Source organism: Myotis daubentonii, chromosome 10 (assembly GCF_963259705.1).
Source record: "Myotis daubentonii chromosome 10, mMyoDau2.1, whole genome shotgun sequence".
NCBI classification, from domain to species: domain Eukaryota; kingdom Metazoa; phylum Chordata; class Mammalia; order Chiroptera; family Vespertilionidae; genus Myotis; species Myotis daubentonii.
In genome coordinates, this window is record NC_081849.1 from 71,272,824 (window position 1) to 71,297,970 (window position 25,147).

The window sequence follows — 25,147 nt, forward strand, 5'->3', positions numbered from 1 at the left end:
ATATTTCCACAGCACTCCACAGTTTCCTAGCAAATTATAGCAATGACTAGAGGCCTAGTGCACAAAATTCGTGCATGGGGGGGGGGTGGAGGGGATGTGTTCCTCAGCCCAGCCTGCACCCTCTCCAATCTGGGACCCCTTGAGGGATGTCCACTTAACGGGCAGTCGGACATCCCTCTCTTAATCCAGGACTGCTGGCGCCCAACTGCTTGCCTGCCTGCCTGCCTGACTGCTCCTAACCCAGTGGTCGGCAGACTACAGCTGGCGAGCCACATGCGGCTCTTTGCCCCTTGAGTGTGGCTCTTCCGCAAAATACCACGTGTGGGCGTGCACATACAGTGCGATTGAAACTTCGTGGCCCATGTGCAGAAGTCGGTATTTTGTGGAAGAGCCACACTCAAGGGGCCAAAGAGACCACTGCCCTAACCACTTCTCCCTGCCAGCCTGATCACACCCTAACCACTACCCTGCCAGCCTGATCAACGCCTAACTGCTCCTCTGCCAGCCCTATTGCCCCTAACTGCCCTCCCCTGCAGGCCTGGTCCCCCTCCCAACTGCCCTCCCCTGCAGGCCTGGTCACCCCCAACTGCCCTCCCCTGTAGGCCTGGGTCCCCCCAGCTGCCCTTCCCTGCAGGCCTGGTCCCTCCCAACTGCCCTCCCTTGCAGGCTATCTTTGGCCACATGGGGGCGGCCATCTTGTATGTTGGAGTGATGGTCAATTTGCATATTACCTCTTTATTAGATAGGATGCTATTTTGTATTTGCATGTTGACATATCTAATTACCCACACTAAGTTGACAGCCACCTGGAGAGCAGAAACATACCTGCCTTTTTGTGTTTTTACTCTCTAGGTTCAGTCCAGTACATGGCACAGTGGGTCCTCAAAAACACTTGTTAAATGCCTGGTGGTGTGGCTCTGTGGTTGAGTGCCAACCTATGAACTAGGAGGTCACGGTTCAATTCCTAGTCAGGGCACATGCCCAGGTTGCAGGCTCAATCCCCAGTGTGGAGTGTGTAGGAGGCAGCTGACCAATGATTCTCTCTCATCATTGATGTTTCTCTCTCTCTCTCCCTCTCCCTTCCTCTCTGAAATCAATAAAAATATATTTAAAAGAAACCTTATTAAATAGATGGACAAATGTTTTTGTAACAAAGATTTTCTATCCTTAGAAGAGGAGGTAACATAAAAACAACATTGCCTATTCCTTTACTACAGCGGTTCATAACCTGTCGGTCGCGACCCCTTTGGGGGTCGAATGACCCTTTCACAGGGGTCGCCTAAGACCATCGGAAAACACATATATAATCACATATTGTTTTTGTGGTTAATCACTATGCTTTAATTATGTTCAATTTGTAACAATGAAAATACACCCTGCATATCAGATATTTACATGACGATTCATAACAGTAGCAAAATTACAGTTATGAAGTAGCAACGAAAATAATTTTACGGTTGGGGATCACCACAACATGAGGAACTGTGTTAAAGGGTCGCGGCATGAGGAAGGTTGAGAACCACTGCTTTACTAGCAGGTTTGGTAAGAATAGTTATCTTTGTGCAAGTTGGCTTATTGAGCTTTAGGTTTTGGAGAAGAGGAGAAGGAACAAAAGAGCGATCAAACCTTAACTGTAGCTCCTGGGAAGAAAAGCCAGTTGCCCGTGTCTACGGGATCGAGACTATCTTCTAAGATGACTTGTCTGTGAGCCGAGTTGATGGCCAGGATGTTATCCAAGGCCCAGCAGGCTTCATACACTTCACCCACACGAAGATTTTCCTGCTTCCACTGAAACTGGACGTTCTCCCCTTTGGCGTGTTCAGGAAGGTAGAGGATGTGGATGATTGTGCTGACATTGGAAGGGGCCCTGGAACATATGGTGAGATGGGAATTAGTGCCACGGTTAAAGCACTTAAACCAGCTTTGTTTCTTAATTAAGATTGTACTTTCATTATCTAAAAAATACTATATACAGTACAGATTAAATACTCACAATCCCATAGCGCTTAAATCTTTTAGTGTATGCTGAATATTAAGGAGTTCAGAGTAAGTGATGACAGTTTAAATATTAAATGTCTTCAAGAAGTTTACTCTTAACACAGGACAGGCACTGAGCTAGTAAAGGAGTCACTGAAGAGACAATAGCACACACTTTCATGGCGCCTCTAGAAAATCACAGTGTATCCAGCACAGTTTATTTGATACTAAGAAGAAGAAAGGAGAAAAACTATAACTTAATTTTGATTCTTACTTTGAAATTTTGCATGTATTAGACAATTGCATGCTATATTTTATAATCAGTCTTTACATAATAGATATTTTATTTCTACTAATCTGATACCTTTTTGTTTTATTTACATGAAATATGAGATTTGCCATGAGAATTAAATGCTCTATAATTCTGTAAAATTTCATGCAGATTGATCTTTAAAAACTTGTTACAAGTTAAAATTATTTTTATTCAACATTTTATTCTACCAATGTAGAAATCTGCTACAGTAAAGATTACTGCTTTAGCAAAAATTAAGTGTTACTAAATGCAAACTATTAGTGCTCTGGACTTACTATAAATCAGTTTTAAAAGACTGCGGAAAAGACATATTTTTCACTCACCAAAGCAGCACATACATGTCTGTAAAATTGTCAGTATAGGTTATAGATGGTGTACTTTACCTTCAGGGGTAATCAATTCCCCTTTCTTTTAAAATATTTCATGATGACTATGTTTTTGGCTTCATAAAGAAATTAAAATGATGAAAATAATATATTTAGATTTAAGAAGTGATTGAAAATACGTTCATTCTGGTCGCCAAATGGGAAGGAAAATCTGCACTAATGTATATAACAGTTTGATGCATGACCTTAAATTGAAAGTCTCATTTAGTCAAAAGCCAAATGGAATTAGCTGAATGTGATCTTTGTGTGTTGTAATTAAATGTGTATGTGCATTCACTATCAAAGGTATGCAGTTGTTTTCCAGCAAGAAAAACCTGCTACAGTTTACCTAAATTATGACATACGAGTATTACAGAGAGAAAAGGTGGAGGTGTGGTTAAAATTTACAGTATTTATGCTGCCTTGATTAAAGACATTTATATAAATATTTCATGTGCATGATTTTCATAATAAGTACTAGAAGTTAGAAAGAATAACGAAATGTTCTGTTTAAAATTGGCATCGCATGCCAGAGTTTGGCTTAAACAGGTATCTCTAAATTATAGGTTATCCTGGCACAGAGGAGGATGGTCTATTAAAATCCATGAATTAGAATCATTTTTCTCAGTTTTTGGTTAGACTAACACTTAGAAATGTAACATTTTTAAAATTTTGAAATACTACTAGAAACTCTGGATAGACTACTTTAGTGTTAAAGACTAAGAATCTAATATTTACTCCCCCCTCTAAACAAATCACTATTTTTCAACATGGAAATATGGTAAGGAAAACAGCATGTGAAAAAAGAAAACTACAAAACTTATAGAAAATGTTCTACTTGAGTTATTCTAATTTAAGAAGTAAACCAATCAGAATAACAACCTTATAAAATGTCCAGGTATCTTTTTCCTTTTAACATGTTACCATACTTGAAATTAAACATCCATTATGAATTTTGTTTTATGATTTAACCTATGCAAGAGTAAACATAATTTGACTCTTGCTAATTTAACCAAATCTTTTCAACTTGAATGGACTTCTTCCTCAAGTACCCTACCTCATTTTCTTATCAAGGTTTTTAAATAAAGAAAATGTAATAAATGATTACAAGTTGTATCATAACTATGATCATATAATTTTAGAACTGGCCTTAGGAAAGCTAGAAGGAAAATGACAGAGATTAGATGCAAAAGGTCGGGCAGCAGTTCACTCACTGTCATTACAGACAAAGGACCAGATTTAGGTGGAAATCTGATATATTCCTAGGCCTATAAGCCAGGCCATAGTCAGGCCACCTGGAGAAATGGGTGATGTAATTTTGTGGAGGATTCTGTGCTTTTACCAAAAAATAATTTGTTAGAGCTACTACTGACTGGGAAGTTCCAAATAGAAAATGACCCTTTTAACAATACTTCTTCCAATAGGGCAGATCATGATATGTGTGTCCATGCAATTCAGCATAATTAACAAACAGAGTACTTTTAACCATGAGGAATAAAGTCAGTAGTAGAATGAAGGCAAACAGGGAAGAAGAAATACACCTATGTCAGAATTTATGAAAAAACTTTCAATGACAACAAACCTAATTGTCTCGAGCTGAATCCAGTCCGCAGTATTATTCTTGGCATATGACACGATGATGTTGGGGTCTGAATAACTGAAGCGACATGAACCTGAACCTGTAAATAGCAATAAGTTTCAAAGTTAAAAAACCTTGTAATGACATAGTATCCTTTCTGGAAAATATTTTAGACACTTTTTAAACCATTTAGATATTTAACCGATTGTTTCCCCATTCTTCTAACTTTGCTGGAATTTCTTGTGAACTGTTCTGTTGAATATTACTTGATAAATAATTTTAGGAAACAGAAAAAAGGCAAACAAGGGAAATTGTAGATTTATTTAGAGATACATAAACTTCTAAATTAAATTATAAAATAAGCACATATTTTCTATCCCAAAAATATCTCAATATTATAGAATGACTGATAATGCACCATGGTTCTTGCGAGTTAATATCAATTAATAATGATTGCATTAAATGTACGTAAGTCATTTCATTTTTAAAAAATGTTTTTATTGATTTCAAAGAGAGGAAGAGAGAGGGAGAAGGACAGACAGAAACATCAATGATGAAAGAGAATCACTGATGGGCTGCCTCCCACACGCCCCACACTGGGGATCGAGCCTGTAACCCTGGCATGTGCCCTGACCAGGAATAAGACTATAGCCTCCTGGTTCATAAGTTGACACTCAACCACTGAGCAACACCGACCTGGCTACGTCATTTAATTTAATGAGGAATGAAAACACCCTCTTCTGTGTGTGTGTGTGTGTGTGTGTGTGTTATTTAAATGATGAGACAGTATGTGAGAAACTAAAATATTGTAAAGAAAACTCAAGCACTAAGTGAATGAGAATATGGAAGATATGGTTTATATTATTTTATTATAGCCCAACATTAAAGATGTAAAAGAGGGACATTATATCTCATAATGACTACTTGGTGATTATTTCCCATTATTATTTCCAATATTGGAAATATTAATACCAAAGAAAGTTTTAAAGCTCGGACAAAAATGTGTTTCTGCATGTTCAATGAGTTCATATAATAAAACATAGTATAACTGTAATTTCAAAGATCTTTGGATACCCCAAACAGTCACGAAACATATGTCAGAAGTTTATTTTAGCAGGATTTTTAATACTGTATTAAAAACAAATGAACCAAAAAAAAGAGAAATGGTGCCATTTATGTTTAACCGTTACCCATCTGCTGGAGGAGCCTGGGTTTCAGCAAATGGCATCTGTTGGGTTTTTACATTTCTAGCACGAGCTCCAAGCTTCCATCAGACTCATTTATTTTATTTCGGTGGTGTTTAGCACAACACCGGTTCGTTTACAATCACAAAGCTGGCACTGTGCTGAAAGGCCAAACAGCAGTTTTCCCAGATTTATCCTCACAGCCAAAACATACGTAGCAAAGCAGGAAGGGAAAGGTATTCAAAGGAGAGTTACCCGGCAACCCTGAACTCAAACAGAAGCCCACCTTATGTCCTTCTGATCGCTGCTAAAGTCTACCTTCCGTAAGCAGCTGCCTAAAATAAACATCACACTGTGGGATTGGAAATGGGAACCGCCAGGGCTAAGCGGGACAAACTTCAACACAAACAAGAGTAAGGTCTGGCAGACAATCTGTTTATTTCAAAAGAAAGCTCAAATTAGCCTGAAGAATTTACATGGTATTTATGTGCTTCCTTTGTGCTGTACACACCATAAGTACCTAAAAGCAAACGTGTAAGGTGAATCCCTGTAAAAGGAAAGGATAAGACAGATGATAACCAAAATATTCCTTACAGAATTCAATCCCTTGAAAATTGTTTACGAATTGAGAAGAGAAGCAAAGCTGATAAACCTCAAAATAAAAATGTGTCCAAAGGTGACCTTGATTACAAACACGACTCTCACCTGTCTATTTTCTTATGCTACCATCTCCATGTTTAAGATTAAGTTGATTATAAACCTATGAAGTAAAACAAAAAGGCACCCGGTAGGTGTCTCACTCTTCCTCAGCCACTTAGTCATTAAATCTTTCACATCTACACTGTTAATACCTTTCGCATCCATCTCCTCCTCACCACTGTCAGTGACCCTCATTAGCTCTTGCCAGGACTGTGCAATAGTGATTAGCTGCTGTCCCTGTCCCCAGCCTCACATGTCCTTGTCCAGCCATGCCTGTTGCCAGCACTCTTCCTACAAGTGAACTGAATCACGTTACCTCCGTGCTTATAATCAACCCTTTAACAATTCTTCAGGATAAAGCTTTATCCCTCAGGACAAGCTGCACTTCCACCCCCAGTGGGACCAAGGTGCACAGTTCCTGGAGACCCAACGTGTACCCTAGAAAATAGAACTAGCCCAGGGCTACCTTAAAGGGGTCCCATGTGAAAAGATGGTCAAAAGGGCAAAGGGACTCCAATGCAGGGATGCACAGCTGGATGACCAGGACTGGGGTACAGGCTACAAGTGGCCAATCAGAGGACAGACACTGCCCTTGTTTACTGGACTGAGTGGGGAGGTGCCCCGCTGGAAGCAGCACCTCCCCAAGGGAAACAGTCCGCTTTGGATATCCGCCTCTCGCTGAGGCTACTCCTACCAAACGACCATTCCGAATGACGCCAGTTCAATGAATAAATGATCCCCCATGCCCACTCTGAGTATAGCTGTTCTATATACACTGGGTGAAGTTTCTCTTCATGCAAACCCTTCTGAACTGCAACCACACTGCCACATAGACTTTGATCTGCAGAATAGGACTGTCCTTGCCCAGATTGACAATGATTACTCGACTCTGTCTGGGATGAGGGGATGTCCATGTGCCCAGGTGATGAAGGCCAACCCCAACTCCCCACTCCTAGATGCTGTGGTGTAGAGCTCTCACATCCCTCAAAGCACTCTTGTTCAGTGGGGAGACAATAACCAGGCACCACCTGCAACAGCTACTTCTTTCTTTATCCTCTTAAGTCAAGAATCTGTCATTGCTGACGCTGATATTTAAAGCTAAAAAGGAAAGACAAACCCAAAGGTCAAATGCAAAACACTCCCCCCCCCCTTTTTTTTTTTTTGCAGATCTATTTTCCCTCCTTCAAAGCACGTCTTGCACTCTAAAGTAGCAATTTTGCAAAGAGTTAAAGAATTGCTGAAGGAGAAAAGGTAATTTAGAATCATGGGCATATAAGCATGGTCTGAGAACAGTTGATGGGCTTAAACTGGTTTAAAATTCAAACACTCTCTTTGGTACTTACAGGAATATGAGTTCCAGAGACCTAAAATTGTTTTAGTGCTTTTCTCTTCTCTCATCTAGATTGCCTACTTTGGTGATCTTACCTACTTTCAAGGCTTTAAATAACATGTATAACATATGATACCCGGAAGTTTATCTCCCATGAGATTTACACTTGTATATCCAACTGTTACTTGCCATCTCTAATGGAAACCTCAAAGTTATTAAGTCAAAATTACACGTACAGTATTAGGAGATCCGAGACAGTGGCAGAGTAGGTGTAAGTTACACTCACCTCTTCCCAGGACGAAACTGGAATTACAACTAAATTACAGAACAATCATCCTGAATAACTAACTGAAGACTAGCTGAGAAGTCTTCCAAGCAAGGATTTACAGAAGAAGCCACACAGAGAATGATAAGAAGAGTGGAGATGTGAAAAGGGCTGGCCCTGCTCCCACAGGCAGCAGCTAAGGTTCCGGAGGGATATCTCAGTTACAGCGGATCCCACTGAGAAGCAAGGGGGTCTCAACCCCAAGCCGGGCTCCCCATCCCAGAGCACCAGAGCTGGGAGGAGGCACCCACATAACATGATATATAAAGGACGACATGACCTGCTGTCCCATACATTTTAGACCTTCCTTTTACTGCTCTTCCTCTTATTTACTCTGCTCCAGCCACTTCGGACTTTCTCTTATCTGAACACCCCCCCGCCCCAGGGCTTCTGTGATCCTTCTCTTTGCCTAAAACTACACTGATTATGTCAATTTCCTCCTACCCTGTTCCCCAGAGACCTTCCCCTGGCTCTCACCTTCTTCTCCCTCAGGCATCTGTGCAAATATCACCTCCTCAAAGAAGCCTTCCCTGAGCACTCAATCTAAAAAATCTATCTCCAATCATCCTCCATGTTATCACTCATTTTTATGATACTCATAGCACTTACTAGTATTTGTTTATTTACTTGTTTACTTGCTCATTGTCCAACTCCTGTTAGGATGCACGCTCCATCAGAGTAGGAACTATATCCGTCTCATTCACTAATTGTGTCCCTAATACCCAGAAAAGTGTTTGGTACACAGCAGAAGCTCAATAAACTCTGGCTATATTAGAAATAAATTTGCTGTAGTTTGTTTATATTTTAAATTCTCCATTTCTTTGCTTTTACTGAGTTATGTTTCTACTAAAAAGGGAACTGTGAGAGGAGATAGTACTTACGGACTTTTGATTTGCCTGAATGAGTCACAGTGGCATCGATCTCTGACAGCCATGCTTTAGAATCTCTGGACTAGATGTATCTGTACCACACATTAACTTTGGTACTGCTGTATAGTCAACAGGGCAATAATTCACCCAAGTTAATTAAAAAATGCCCCAAAATGACTTAGATGGTTACATAACCCAGCCTGCTTTCGGAATAAAAATATCAGAAACAAATTACACAAGTAATTCTGGTACATTTTTATCAGCCTGATAAAGTAATGTGAGGAATAATGATAGCCAGATGAATTATTCAAGTTACGAGTAAAGTCTTATTAGAAGGGCCCAGCATAATTGAAAATAAGCAATTTGCAAAGTAATTCAAAGTAGTCATAATCCACACAGAATATCATCCCCAAGGCACAAGTTCTGACCTCTCCATCAGGAATCATTTCTACTACATTAAAAGAAGTTTCTAAAATGTAATATCTTCTGGATCAGAAGACATTATCTTGTCTCTTTAAATTGACTTATTTCGTTTGTTTGAATATTTAATTAGATTAACACACTGCTCTTAGGGGGAAAAATACCCACTTTTATGCTTAGGAAGAAACCTAATAAAATTGTAACCTTATAGAAAAATCGTAACATTATGAATTAGTAAGAAAATATTTGCTGGTAGGTGCATCTTATAATGTATCATATATCCTAGATCTTACTTAATTTTTCTCATATGAGGGAAGGCTACATGATAATAGATTCAAGGATTGTTAGCATTACTGATAATTCTATTTAGTATTTTTACTTCACTTTTCAGAGTAAAATTTCCTCTAAGTAAGCTATGTTCCAGAGAGGACGTATGTAAGGACTTAAGATAATGAACAATGGAGGCAGGCTGCCAGGTTGGATCTGGGCTTTTGACACTTCTCAGCTGTGTGACCTGGGGCAAGTCACTTAGTTTGTCTGTGCCCAATTTACACATCTGTAAAAAGTGAATACCAATAGCACTCTCTTTATAGAACTGCTGTGAAAATCAAGAAGTTAACGCATGATAAATGCCTAGAAAACAGTTTTTAGCCCATGCTATTTAAGATATTTCAGCTATGATTCAATATTTTTTGTCTCATTTCATAAATTCATTTACCCTAGAAAAGGGAGCAAATTTCTGACCATATTTATTCATGGGCTAAATATAAAATTGAATTACTGCTTATCAAAGGACTTCCAGTACATTTTTTCTCTATAGTTTTTTTTACCTTATGCCATTTCCTAACTCTTGAGTGGAAATTCTAGAAATTCAATAAGGAAATGAAAACTGAGACCCGAATGAGTTATCTGTTTGTTTGTTAGCATCACTGGTAAATGTGTTAGTGGGGAAGAGAGGAGTCTACTTGATAAGAAAAAGGAGGTGTTCTGAGAGGATGACAAGACATATTGGTGTAAGGACATACAATTGAAAAGGTTTGTACAATTGGTAGAATGGGGCTGAAAATTTGATTTTGCAGTTCCTAGCATCCAAAAAATATATAAAATAAATAGAAAATCTGGTCACTTAGAGTTTTAATAGCACCCATAAAGAAAAAAATCCCAGTAACTCAAGAGAACAATTATGGTTGTGTGTGTATATTTATATTTATATTTATATTTATATTTTAAATTTACTCAAGGCCAAATGGGATTCAGAACTGACAGATCATACAGAGCCCACTTAGCCAAGATTATGAGGTGAGGTCAACTGGCAGAGAAAGAACTGTATGGTTTGACTTCCGAATGAGTCATGGACACATAGAAAGATTCTGAATGTAAAAAAAAAAAGCACGGCGTAAAATATATACATTGAAAACAGCATAATTTTCCATTAGTGACTATTATTTACTGGGAATCAGAACGCTGGCTGCAGTAGCATATTGTAATCTCCATGATGGCTCTATATGACTACTGAGAGAGGCAAAAGCAACAGAGTATTCAATAAAGGGAAGGTGATAGGAGAGATTGGTATTTGGAAGAGAAAGATGAAGGAACTTGCAGGAGGATATGAAAGAAGTTAGGAAATGACAATAAGTTTATCAAATGTAAACACATGGCCCTGGCTATGTTGCTCAGTGGTTACAGTGCTGGCCCATGCACCAAAGGGTTGTGGTTTTGCTTCCTGGTCAAGGGCACATACCTGGGTTGCAGGTTTAATCCCTGGCCTGGTTGGAGTGAACGTGGGAGGCAATCAATCAACATTACATCAAATGTTTCTCTCTCTTTTTCTCTCTCCCTCCCTCCTTTACATTCTCTCTAAAAATCAATGGAAAAAATATCCTCAGATAAGGAGAAACAAAATACTAAATAAAAAATAAAAAAGAGCCCTGTCCAAAGCATGTACTGTGTGTACGTTCCTGCATTCCACAAGTGTCTTAAATCACAGGTCCTGAAGCATAGAGTCCAGACTACATAGTTCATTTTCCAATGTGCTTAGCTTGGCACAATCAAGTGATACATATATTTTAATGCAGGACAACACTGAAAAGAGAATAAGAAGTTGTAAATTTCTTCTCTATTACTTAAGGCTGAGTTGGCTCAATTAAAATATTCTTAAAAAGAAATGATCACATTACAACTGAATTAACATTGATGAAATGAAAGGTGATGAGGTACACATCCCATATATAACAATATTTCTGCAATGAAGTATGTAAAGATTCACATAAGTAGGAAATTAAAAATAAACATTATGAATAGCCTTAAATAATTTACAGCCCATTATTGCTGCCAAATGAATTCAGGTCATGTGTGGCTTTGCTATCATATAAATGAAAAACAAACAAACAGGTTTGTTGTTTTTCTGAGTTTTTTTGCAATTTGAAATTGCAGAGTAGGAATTCGTGAGCCCATATCTCCAGCAGCCCTCTCTATTTCTTTTTACTTTTGTAGTAGAAGGATAAATCTACGGTTTTAGTCTCTCAAGACCTGGGTAGTTTTATTTTTATTTGGTTATGCCCTTCTCCACCAAGCCCAGGACTTTTCAAAGTAAATAAGAACAGAAACAATAGAAGACGCAACTGTCCTCCTGGGGGGTTCTGCAGTGGTTGCCGGTAGCAGCCTCTTTCCTTAAAGCCCTGCCTGAAAAACAAGCTGCCTTTTTAAATGTTCCACAGGGCCACGGGAGGAGGAGAGAGCTGACTGTGCAGATTTATAGATGGAGAAAAGTACAATCTGAAATCATGCCTCTAGATTGTGGAGCTGTGCCCATAAATACTGAAGGCTCGAGGAGTGTCTGGACAGACCCCTGCTGAGGATTCTGGCAGCTCAAGGGCTGCTGCTGCCATTACTCAAAATTCAGACCTCAGGGACAGGCCGGGCTCCAGGAGCTGCATGGAAACAACAGCATTTGATATAGAAAGATGATAAAGTTATGAAATGGATGGAATCCGGCTACTTAGAACTCCCTGCTGTGACCTGTGCAAATCTTAACAGGATCAACACATCTTTTCATCTTTCCAAGGTAGATGAATGGATCACAGAGCCACTAACCCAAGACGGTAGTGAATGGAAAGAACAAGGAATAAACGGAGAAGCTTCGAAAAATCTAGACACACTCCCTGGGGATATTAGGGTAGGGCACTCAAGAAAGAGACTTCCCCGTTCTGTATCGTGCAAAAGATGATGAGCAACTTGAAGGCACTGGTATAATAAGCAGTTCTGGCAAATTATCCTTTTTTTGTTAAGAGAGATTATACTCAAAAGCATCAAGAAACACAAAGCTGATTTGCTACTTTGCAATTCATTCTTCTTCAGAATCTGCCACAAGCAGGTCATGGACAATTATCATACAGATTATCAATGTTTTTTATAGTTTTACAGACTTTTGTTCAAATATTGCATCGGTGGCAGCTGTGCATGTTTATTTTCCAGTAACAACAATGATGTAGAACAATGATTAAATTATACTTAGATTTTAATTTCCTTTGCTACTGAGTTTGCCAGAAAAGTCCTAAGGGCATTAGCCCATGGCATCGAAGTCATCTACTGTAACTCAAGCAACATCTTGATAATCTGGCAAGTACAGAAGTACTACCTGATGAACTGTACCTAAGTTTAAGCATATAATAATCTAATTTCCAGGATAACTGGTTTAACATGTTTCTTAGTTTTCATGTCTGTTTTATTCCTCTCCTAGTACAAAACCTAAACTTTCTAAGAATTTATGTGTCTGTGCATAATATTTTGTAATGTGGCATACACACATGGACACACACACGTGTGGTGTGTATGTATACATATATATGTAAATTTGTTCCATTACTTAGCACATTTTTTAAAAACGTAATCAAGTGTGTACTCTGGTAGTGAGCAAGCTTCTTGCCTGATACTCTTTGAAGCAAATTGATTTTGTCACTTACTACCTTCCGGTACATCAGTTATCCCTGGAGTAATTTGGAACGTAGAGTTCAAGGAAAATGGAGTGTGTGTGTTGGCAGGGGGGAATCTGCCTAGGAAGATGAGAAGTTGGCCCCATGTGGGCTATTTACCAACTCTCAGAGCACTGCTGAAGTACATGCATGAAGAATGGCTGAACAGGGAATGCTGCTCTTGGCTGTGCCAAGTCTCCAAGCCCCTCTTAGGCATTCTGTTCAGCGGTTCTCAACCTGTGGGCCGCGACCCCTTTGAGGATCGAACGACCCTTTCACAGGGGTCGCCTAAGACCATCGGAAAACACATATGTAATTACATATTGTTTTTGTGATTAACCACTATGCTTTAATTATGTGCAATTTGTAACAATGAACTTGGGGGTCACCACAACATGAGGAACTGTATTAAAGGGTCGCGGCATTAGGAAGGTTGAGAACCACTGTGTTAGTTGTTGTCCCCATGTCTGATGTACCTACACATCCTGCCATGAGCTGCTTCAGGATCTCATAAAATACCAGCTCGAACTGCCTGGCCTGCACCTGCACAGAGACAGCAGCTCCTGCCTTGCGAGGCGGGGAAGGAATAAATAGTTCCTGTATCAGATAATGCTTTGTGGCAGCCTGGGCAGGAAGCATCCGGGGCCTCGCAGTCCCAGATGACAGAGATGGGAATTGTGACTGAAAGGCGCCCACAGATATGACTTTAATTAAGAACAGTTCCACTCTGCACAAGAGGAAATCCTCAAATTGCTCTTGGATCTGTCAAGAGCGAGTGAATTCAATTTTGGTAAAATACAATGGCTGAAATTGAGATGAATCATTACTTTATTGATGAAAATTGTTGGTTTAGAGAAATCTACGTGTCCAGTATCTTTGTCTCAAGAGATCAATCATTCAATTATTTGAATATAGAAATCTAGAGTTTACCACTGCTTTGCTCACTGAAAAGTCCCCTTGGGGGGCATTTAGCATATTTGTAACTGCAGAAACATATTTCAAGGACAGTGTTGTAAGAAGGACTACTATATGGAAATAAAATTTCCATTTTAAGCACTTATTAAAAACTGATATTAAGGATTAAGAGATGTCAAATAAAGAAGAACCGTAAAAATCCTCCAAAATATTCTCTACTTACACTAAAAACATGCTCCCTCTAAACTTGAAAGACCTCTTTTATAAAATGTAGAGAAAGAGCTGGGTTTTAAAAGTAATACCTCTTCACCTTCTGTTTTATATTTGTTTATGTTTAAAATGAGGCTACTCGTAATAATTTCTGTTTTGACGTACTTTATTAGTAAATAGGCTATTAGATGTGCAAACCTCTCTTTCCGAATAAATGGGACAGTATGTGATTTATTGTACTTAATATTTTGCCCTTTAGTCACTTCCTTGGCTGAAATCCCCAAACCTCATTAGGTGACTTCTTCCAGTTTATGGCAGATGGACAATGACCACAGGATATGAAAGGAACAGCTGTCCCCCTCCCCTTTTGTACCTTTCTCCCTTCCAGTCCTGTCCCCGCTTCCTCACTTCCAAAATATTTGTATTCCTTCCTCTTCATTGCCACTCCTATCACAAGAGGGAACGGGACCAATTCTCTTTCAAGTTATGGATTGCCGTGCATTTCCAGCCACTTTGAGGTGCCCAACCCTGAGCAAGCCTCCTCCCAAGCCCACAGCGTAGAACTTTCTATAGAGCCTCAGCTGGGAGAAACACGGGAAGAAAAATGCAGAATGTGTAGGCTTTGCCAGGTTCCCTGCCAAGCAGCCCTGCTTTAGCCAGAGCCAAGGTCATATCACCTAACCTCGGTGTTTGCTCACGCTTGGCCCACTTCCTAGAGGACCCATTCCCACCTTAGGCAGCAGGCGTTGCGTGCCATCCCCAGCAAGCTGAAGACAGCCATACTACTCTTGCTGGTGTGCTGGCTCTGACCTTGGTCTCAAGGTCTGGGGTGGCCCCTGCCTTGTCTACTCTCTGCTGTGATGCTGGCCCTCTGGGCAGTACCAGGCCTGCTCTTGTCAGTCACCCTCCCAAATGACCAAGTCCTGCCCCTGGACTTGCTTTTTTCCTGGACTTTCCAACAGGCTGTGCTCTCCCTATCTGCTATCTGCACACCTTAATTAGCATTCTTTGTTTTGTGCGTATGTGTTTTTCAGATGTGAACTTTCCCCCCTACCTATCCTATCTAATAAAGAGGGAATAGGCAAATTGACTGCCACACCCTCACAAAGAATGCGGTGCCCATAGCCACAAGATGGCAGCACCCAGTCCCCTCAGCCCCGCCGGAGTCCCCCAGTCCTTTCAGCCCAGCTGGGGGGGTGGGGGTTGGCAGGTGCACAGTGCAGTCGGACCTGCCCTCAGACCCCCAGGTGCCCAAGGCTCAGGTAACCAGGGCTGGCTGAGGCTTGCGCTGCCTACAGTGGCAGCAGCAGAGGTGTGATGGGGGCATCGCCTTCCCCTGATCACCGGGTTGCCTCCGCCTCTGAGGGCTTGTGGACTGTGAGAGGGGGCAGGCCGGCTGAGGGTTCCCCCCCTCCAGTGCATGAATTTTCATGCACCAGGCCTCTAGTTGGATAATAAACTCCTTGAAGGCTGGGCAGTGCCTTAGGCTTTCCTTTTCCACACAATGGATGCAGGGGCATTGTGATATACATGGCATATTCTAAAGATCTCTCCTATAGAAGAGTCTTTGATCAGGAGTCCTTGATTGATAAGAAAGTGAAAACTTCTGCCTCAGGTCAAGTTCTAATATCCCCCCTGGAGTTCATTCAGCACACTCCTTGCCTCAGCAGTCAACAACAGGTATAGCACTGAGCACCAGTTTGGAACATCACTAAACCCCTTTCCTAACCCCTGGCTTTCATTAAATTCAGTTCGTATTTATTTAGTTCTAGTTGTGAGCAAAACTCAGCCCTGTTTACACAGAGGGATAGTTTTCACTTCTTAGCCCCCAAAGAAACATCTAAGCTTGAAAGTGGATATGCAGAAATGGCCACTGTATAAAGCAAAGCAGAGTGAGAAAGTACCGTAAAATAAACAGAGGAAGTGGGGGTTCAGAGACACAGGCTGGGCAATGGGATGAGTTTTCACGCAGGAGAAGCCATTTAGTCTGTATCAATGATCAGCTTCTTCTCATCCTGTGGTTTGCTGCTATGGCCCATCTATTAAAATGGCCCTCAATAAATATTAGTACAACTTATTTATGAATTACTGACATTTATCTTTTAAGCCTCATCAAGGTGAGTGATAATGAATTAAATATTCCAAAAGGGAAAGGACATAGTATCTACCTTCAAAGTGTATTTTTTATTCATGTAACAATAACTAGATATCAGTTTTAATAATTCAAAAAATTTGTAATTAATCTCAATTATGTTTTTTCCCTTTTTATTGAATTTACTGGGGTGATACTAGTTAACAAAATTATACAGGTTTCAGGTGCACAATTCCACAAAACATCATCTGTACACTGTATTGTGTGTTCATCATCTCAAGTCAAGTCTCTGTCCATCACCATTTATCCCTCCTATACCCTCCTCCACCTTAATCTGTTCCCCTCTTCCTTACAACCACCACCCTGTTGTCCATATACATGAGTGCCCCCCCCCTCTCGCTCATTATTTACAATGCCCAATATTTGGAAGCAATCCAAATGTCCATCATTCCACTGATGAGTAAATAAAAAAGCTGTGGTACATTTACACAATGGAATACTACTTGGACATAAAAGAGAAGGAAATCTTACTCTTTGTGACAGCATGGATGGACCTGGAGAGCATTATGCTAAGTGAAATAAGCCAGTCAGAGAAAGACAAGTACCATATGATTTCACTCATAGGTAGAATCTAATAAACAAAATCTCAACAATTTTTTTTTACAAAAGCTTAGCAGAATTTTAAAATATTTGAGAATATTCCCTTTTATTACTTAAAATAGGATTTAAGAACTTGGAATGAGGTGAACTGGTTTTTACAAATATATATTAAAAGGGAATATGTCAACTTCAGGATGAAGAAGCAGGATAACCTGAATTATAATGACTTCCAAACCTTTATTTATTAAATTTAGATAACAGAGAAATGTTCCACATAAAAATATTTCAGTTTTGCGTCAATATAGATCATTGAGGATCTAAAAATCATCATTATAAGCAGCCCAAGAGGTGTGCCTCAGTGGTTGAGGTCATGGTGCGATTCCAGGTCAGGGCACATGCCCGGGTTTCAGGTTGGATCCCCTGTGCAGGAGGCAGCCGGTCAATGATTCTCCCTCATCATTGATGTTTCTATCTCTTTCTCCCTCTCCCTTCAGGAATCTCTCTGAAATTAATAGAAACACATTTAAAAATCATCATAAGCAAACTTATTTTGATTTCTTATATCCAAGAATCTTACACTCAAATAAAATACATATTTAACCTTATAAAATATATGTATTAAACTACTTTCACCATTAAATTTTCTAAAATTCTGTTTTTACTTATATTTGTTTTGAACTCAAGTCACCAAAGACTTTGTTAGTCTCATACTTGGAGATTTCCATGTTTCCAGAAGAAGTTTTCACTATTTCATAATAAATTCCCCAAGGTCTTAGTTACCAAGGAGCGTGACTCATGAAAATAACGAGAGTCTGATTTTGAAATACATTTCAGTAAGTTTATAGAAGAAATGAGCAATAATTCATATGAAGGTATGGAGACATCAATTTCTCCTCCCTCTGAATTAGCTGTTCTAAAAGAGTTGAGGGGGAGTTTCTCTATTGAATCAATTCTGAGTAATTAAGAAGGATATGAATTAGGCTTGAGGGAAAAACCTGCTTTCTTTATGCCGAATGCAATATAACACCTCTTACAAGTGGCATTTTATTCATTATATGTATTTGAGGAAAAATAATGCCAGATTTCTTTTCCAAATCAATCTTTCAATTTATCAATAAGAATACCTTTTTAATTTTCTAGTTTTTATTTTAAAAAATATACTCATACAAAATGAATAGCACTCATTTATCTCAGAGACTCTGCAGCACATACAGTACACAAGAGAATTCAGGCTAAGAATAAATTTGTATCTCAATTTGCAAATATAAAACATTTATGATTTAATCACTTTCCTCTTTCTTAAGATGATTAAAAACAATGCAGTAAAAAAATATATAGACATACACACAACACTCCAAATCTTCAGGATATTTACAAGTAACACCAAAGAAAAAATGTACTATTTCTATATATTATGGACAAATAATAGATTCCAGCTGGTTCAATGACAACAAGCTGGTAAACATATGGATAATATTTTTGCCTACTGGCTTCACTACAAGCAGTTTTTTGGTGATTTTTCATTTCCTTCTGGGTCATGTTTTCCATTGATTGAGGTCCTCAGATCACCTCCCCCAAATCTTCTCTTGGCCTGAAATGTCTGCATCACACCAATTTAGCACTTGGTTACATTCTACTATAAATGTCTCTGTAATAGGTACTTGTCATCTGAGCAAGAAATATTTATGATCAGCTACTCAGTTTGAGTCCCTGGGCTAGGGGCTGAGAATACCATGATGGACAAGACATATTTACCTCCTAAGCCAAACTATTTGTTCTTCATGGCATATGTTTTTAAATGCTTTACCTTTCATCCCCATTTGGCTGATGAATTCTATTAATCTGAAGAAAGAAATGGGCTATATTGAACAACTAGATATTTTTTTATTGCTCAAGAGTGAAAGAGGCCATTTTTCTGACCTCTACTGCCTATTAAATAAGTTTAAAAACCTTCAGCCGGTGCAAATGAACTCTTCAGACAGCCACAATTTTACCTGACATTGCTCATAGCTGTTCCTGGCTGGAACTTCAGCTCTAGGAGGGCACTCACATTCTCATCCTAACCTTTGCTTGTGTCACTCTGTCTCCTCACATGGAAAACTTGTGTCCTTTCCAGTGACTCATGCTGTTGGCTTTCAGAGATTCTTTATTTTTTTTATCCTGTAACATTGCTAATTATATTGAATGAAACTATCAGTCTTGACAAGTAGATACATAGTCTATAGCATGCTGCCAAAGATAAGAGCCTATGGCTTTGTAGGACCCAAGTGTTGTGCCTGCCCCCTCCCCAACTTCCCTCCATCAAACCCATAAGAGCAATCCTTGCAGAGACCATAAGAGCCTAGAGACCTTTTCTACCACATTAACAATATTTTAGGAACAAGCTTGGAAGACTGAGTGGTAAAAATCCCCCTTAACTTTAAGAATTCCCATGTATCCTTAGGCAACATCTATAATTCAAGAAAAAAGACTCCCTGAATTGCTGTACCCTGCAAGACCTAGCTGGGATCTGTCACCATGGGATCTGCTCGCGTGCCCATCTCTGCTTATCACCATCTGGCCGTTCTCTAGAGGGTTCACGCTCTGTGCTCACCCGGACCTTCGACCACACTCCCAGGTACTGTGAAAATACTTGGTTTTCTCACTTCTCTGTCTTTTCATTGTTCAAGTTAGCTCAGATCAATGCTGGATACACAGCAAATATTCAGTGAATTCTTAAGTGGATGACAGATACAAAGCACTGCCAGCACTTCCCCTGGGCGCAGTGCCCTGCCTGGCAAAACAGAGTTTGGAGGCATCTGTAAGATGATGGTTTACAAGGGCATCATCTCAATTTTTTCTTCCTATCCCAAAGGAAATCTAAAGGAAATGGGTAAATGCCCCCAAGGCTACAACCATAAATTCCACAAGTTGAATCTAATGAATCAAATGAGGATTGTAAGAGATCAATAGCTCAGCACAGAAATAGATATGAGATATTTCACTGGAATGGAAAAATGAAAAGTTCTACTGAGAACATTTTGAGACACTTTTCAAGATGATTTAGATGCTGATAACGTGATAAATTTCAGTTTATAGAACTGCATTCTTAAGATGCTTTAACTTTAAAACTCATTTAGATCAGGTAGTCTGTATATTTATGTGTGTATATGTGTGTATGTGTGCAGGCATATATGATTTATACATACACACGTATATATACAGACTATCTTGGGAGGGCATTGTTGCATTAGGACAATAGAGTTTATTTGAGATCCTCCTTAGTAATTCAAGAAATTTCTGTATACACATCTCTGAGGTACTTGAGACTCTTGGGTAATGTTTGTCATGTAATTGAAAATGTTTACAAGAGCAATATAAAAACATCAGAGCAATAGTTTATTCAATTATGGCTATATATGCATATACACATAATTCACCATTGAAGCCAAAAGTAATGATAGAATCCCCTAGAAAATTTCTATGTTACATCTGAATTATCACACCAAACAATAAACATTGAACATCCTAAAGGACTTCCTGCCTGGCCAGTGTGTCCCAGTGGTTGAGCGTCAATTCATGAACCATGAGGGTGCTGGTTCAATTCCCAGTCAGGGCACCTGCCCAGGTTGTAGGCTTGATCTACAGTGGAGGGGGGGTGGTGCAGGAGGCAGCTGATCAATGATGTTTCTATCTCTTTATCCTTCTCCCTTCCTCTCTCTTGAAAATCAATTTTAAAAAAGAACTTCCTGAGGAGTGACACTAAATCTGACAGACTATATTTAACCACATTACGAGTATAGATTTGGAGAATTCCACAATACACAAATAAATATAAAATGTTGAACTATTGATGTACAGTGTCTTTTGTAACACACTCGATATAATTTTGAACTGACTGTAAAGGCAATGGCTACCTAACTGTGGCTGCTATTTTGGTATTTGGTTATTGTGGGGCTTGTAAAGCTCAGAATGAATACAACCAATGATGACGTCTTTAAAAATTGTGTGCGTGCCCCAGTCTTGCCTTCATACCATCCACAGAAACACAATAATGTGACTCCAAGCACTCATAATGAGATACACAAAACTGTTGCTGCAAAGTTCTGCCCACTATCCTCTATTTAGCACCATACACCACACAGCTCATGGTCTGCTACTACATTGTTTCTTAGCCACCCTAATCTGTTCAGTTCCCAAGAATTTTTATTCTCAAAATTCAGTAAGCAAATTTCCCAATGAAGTCCCTCCGCAGTAAGTTATAATTTCTTTCACTAAATATTTCCTGTTTCATCCCAAACAATGACATGCTAACATTTCAATTTTGATTCAAAAACTGACACTGAAAAATACTGTCTAAGTGTATATTTTTAGTTATAAACTTGATCTATCTACCCTTTTCACTCTCTCTGCCTCCCTCCCTCTTTCTTTCCTCCCTGACTCTGTTTCTCATCAGACTTCTAACCAAAACTTCAAATTCATGCTTTAAATAACAAACAACTCACTGGCCTGCAGGCTGCAGCACTCGTAGGGAAATTGAGGGCTCTTGCTAGTCTCATGTTTGCGTCTAGTCCCAATACCTTGGGCAGGGTGCCTGTTCTGAGTTTTGAGTCTTGGGTACCAAACACTGTATTCTCTGAATAACGCCCCTGTTTGGCCCTTTTTCATCATCTCTATTGTTCATGGTAGAGTGCTACTGAAAAGTGAGGAAATAAAGAATCTACGCCAGTTCTACAGTATATTCTTTACTATTTACAAAATAAACAGACCTTTGTTTTTCCTTTAAGGAAGGATAATTTAATTGGTGCTGGATCTCTCTGACCTTGAACAACAGTACAATACTAGTAGAACTGTGAGGCATGTATTTTAAAGTGGATTCTCTTGTGTTCTTTAATTGTTAGAAGGTAATATTTGAAATTAATATTCATTGCTCTAACAAAAAGGAAGAATGAATACTCAGAGTACAGATAAACAGGGAACCATTCCTCAGCTTACTTTTTATATTCACAGCCTAGTGAGTCGAAACATATCTGTCCTGGTTAAGGACCTCTGAGTTACTTGCCTGTCATGCTGGAGTTTTAAAACTTCATTTTTGTAGCACCAGAGCTTTAAAACAATGAACTGTACTTTTTATGATTATAAAAATATCATGTGCATGCTCATGCTAGAAAGCTTGCTGATAATAGATCAAAGAAAACATTCAAACGGACTCATTATTCTGTTTTGACTCATTCTTTTTCTGCCGACTGCACATGGACTTTCAAATAGTCTATAAGTCGTTGTAGGTGACATTATCAATGTGCGAGGGAAATAACACACACTGTAGCCAGGCAAGCAACACATACTACATATGGAAGCTGAACCGAGACACACTGACAAAATAGTGACAACTATGTGACTGGAAGAAAACTGTTCTTAAATACAATCAAGAATACAATTGTTCTCAAATACACAGTGGGTCCCTGGCGGTGAGGACGCGGATTTGTAACTAGGACTAGGAGGTCCTTGAAGGAAACAGTCCTTTCACTAATGGTGGATCTCCAAAGACAGGAGGGTGCAGACGGTAGAAATTTGAGGATGCTGACCTGATCCTCGTGTCAGGATGAGGTGTCCATGTGATGGCACCAAAACCAATAAAGCCAACCTCCATCTAAAAGGCAGTATCTTTCTTTACCTAGAACATTCCCTTTGGAAACTTATAGATATTATTACTATACACCTGTGAAAATTAGAGTGGAAAGTAATATGATAGACAGCAAAACTATAAACACTTGATTACTGAATGCTTTGGGTAGGAATTTGTAGTTTTAATGCAAAAACACTTAAAAAATATTGCCAGATAGAGTCATTTTTTAATTATCCACATCTGAATGAAACATAGATTATTTATGTCAAACATGAAGCCCTAATTGTTTCTCTCAGCCACCAAAAATGATCTCTTTCATTACCAATTAAGTAAGAGTGCAGGAAATTGAGCAGCTTTCAATCTTAATCTGAGCAAAACATAATTAGCAAGGTAATTCTGCTATAATAGGATGTTTTGGATTGTATGTATCATTTAAAATATCATTGGTCGCAGGAGAGAAGTGGGAACAGAATGTAGCATTTAAACATTTTTTAAAATTTCACTTTAAAAATGTTTTAAATTATTTACTGCAATGTTGAGACTTACTCTTCTCTAAATTTAAAAACATTTGGCAATGTAATCCTGATGGTACACAATGATTAAAACAAACATTTCCAAGTTAAATTACTATAATTGTTAAAATCACTTACCAATGGAAAATTGGAGTACAGAGGCTGTTGTTGTATTAAGGCCTGTGGTGATCTAGAAAAAGGAATATTCCAAAATAAGACAAGATAGAGAGGAGGAGAAAATGGTGAAAGACACCCAGAGGAGGGGGGAGGGGAAAGAAGAGGAAAGGAAGAAGCCATAAACAGAGGTTGTATTTGTCCAGTGGTTAGTTTACTTTTACTGAACTGTCTGAACACAGATTTATCTTGTTTCTCTGTGGGAAACAAAGCTGTGAGATCCTGACTGAGGCACTCTCACTGTCTTTCTTACTATATGCTGAACACTGCTTGTAGGCAACCTACCAGTTCATCTTAATCTTGTGTGGGCTCTAACACAGCCCCCTCCACTCACACTACCACCTCCCCTCCATCCTCCATCAACAGATCTGGGATCCAAAGCAAATGTCATAAAAAGGTTAACAACCCAAAACTGGGAGGTAAATTAAGACCAAATGAGGAGAAAAAGATTATTTTGAAAAGTCAACAGAATTACAACAGCTAACAGGTACAGTATTTCTTTTGGGGGTGATGAAATGTTCTAAAGTTGATTGTGGCAATGGTCAGACAATTTTATGAATAAATGAAAAACTGTGAATTGTATGCTTTAAAGGAATAAATTATAGAATATGTAAAGTATTTCTCAATAAAACTGTTAAACGCCCCCCCCCCCAAAAGTAATCAAATTATGGGCCTAGAAATATCCTTCCCACACAATTCTATTATTTCCCCTTAGTTTCATCATTTTCCCCTTTCTGAAAAAGAAATGGTGCATTAATTTTTTAAAAATTTAAATTGAAAAGTTTTTTACTTATTTATTCTTTGGAGCACTGACTCTGATCCATACCAGCTCAAATGAAATGAGAATTAAGATTCTCATTTTCAACAACTCTCTTGTTGGGTTCTTGACCCTGTAAGCTAAAGTGTGGGACACCTCCCATTGCTGGACCCTAAAAAACAGAAAGTGTATAACTGTGTCTTCACCATGGCAGAAGCAGTCGGCTGTCTTGCTTTGACCTCTTAGACGTCACAGTGGCATTCTGGCCTCATCCCTGCACTTTGTTAGACCCCGTGTGATTAAGTCCACAACTGCAGAAGGGTCCGGAGATGCCCAAGACATGAATTGCAGTGTGAATTAGTGGACAAAAGAGTGAGCAAGCCTCTTGTTCTGCCAGATGGAGCTGAGATGTGAATATCAAAAGATTCTGCTTCTACAACACGTTTCGGAAAGATGACTGAGCGTGTGCTTCACATACATGGATTAAAAGTTAATGAAGCAGGAAGGGTGATGAGGAAAGGACAGGGAGGCACTGTACAGGTTGTCCAGCTATCAGTATAGGTACCAGCTCCTAGTAGATTTTAACCCCTGCAGAAATCACTGCTGTCAAGTGTCAGAGGAAATTCTCTATTTCATCTAAATCCCTCATTATCACAGATTATCTGCTCAAGGAAAACTGGACCGCCATGCCCAGGACTCTCTTTCCTGCTCCATTCCCCTCACCAGTCAGGCAAGTAAAATGCCCCAGTAGAATATTCTGTAAGTAATCCTTATCAAGACTCCTTTAAAAGTAATCTGTGATTTTCAGCGTTTTTAGAGTATGTCCAACTATTTGCCCTCCCAAGTTTCCACTTGAATAATCTGATGTTAACGTTCAATGAAGCACATGGAAATTTAAAATTTTTTCACCAAATTTGAATGAACATTCTTTCCCCCCTCTGATTTTATGTAACTGAGTAGATTCCTGGATGAGCTATGAAACACTCCTGAATATAAGTTCTTTGAAATGATGGCATTATATAAGTTTAAAAAAGCACCATGGTTATTGCTACTGCTGGTGCATTAAATATACTAGAGAGTCCTACCCTGGTGGTGCAATAAACGATGCTTGTGTCAACTGCGTGATCAAGTCCCACAGCTGTGACCTCTGCTAGCAAACAGCAGGTTGCTTGAATTACTGCCAAATTTCAGGTTACATGTGCTAACTGAGGGTGACCCTAGACTTTGATTAGTCATTGATTCTACATTTT

The 25,147-nt window shown here is 39.2% G+C and overlaps 1 protein-coding gene across 2 annotated transcripts in view; it reads right to left on the reverse strand.

Annotated features, from left to right (window-relative positions):
- Positions 1-25,147, reverse strand: part of RELN (reelin) — a 440,175-nt gene that overhangs the window by 196,651 nt on the left and 218,377 nt on the right. For both annotated transcript variants that reach the window (XM_059712765.1, XM_059712766.1), the window contains exons 8-10: positions 23,105-23,156; positions 4,238-4,334; positions 1,627-1,867 (exon numbers count right to left, since the gene is read on the reverse strand). In XM_059712765.1, coding sequence (XP_059568748.1) covers positions 1,627-1,867; positions 4,238-4,334; positions 23,105-23,156 — 390 coding nt within the window. The remainder of the gene's footprint in view (positions 1-1,626; positions 1,868-4,237; positions 4,335-23,104; positions 23,157-25,147) is intronic.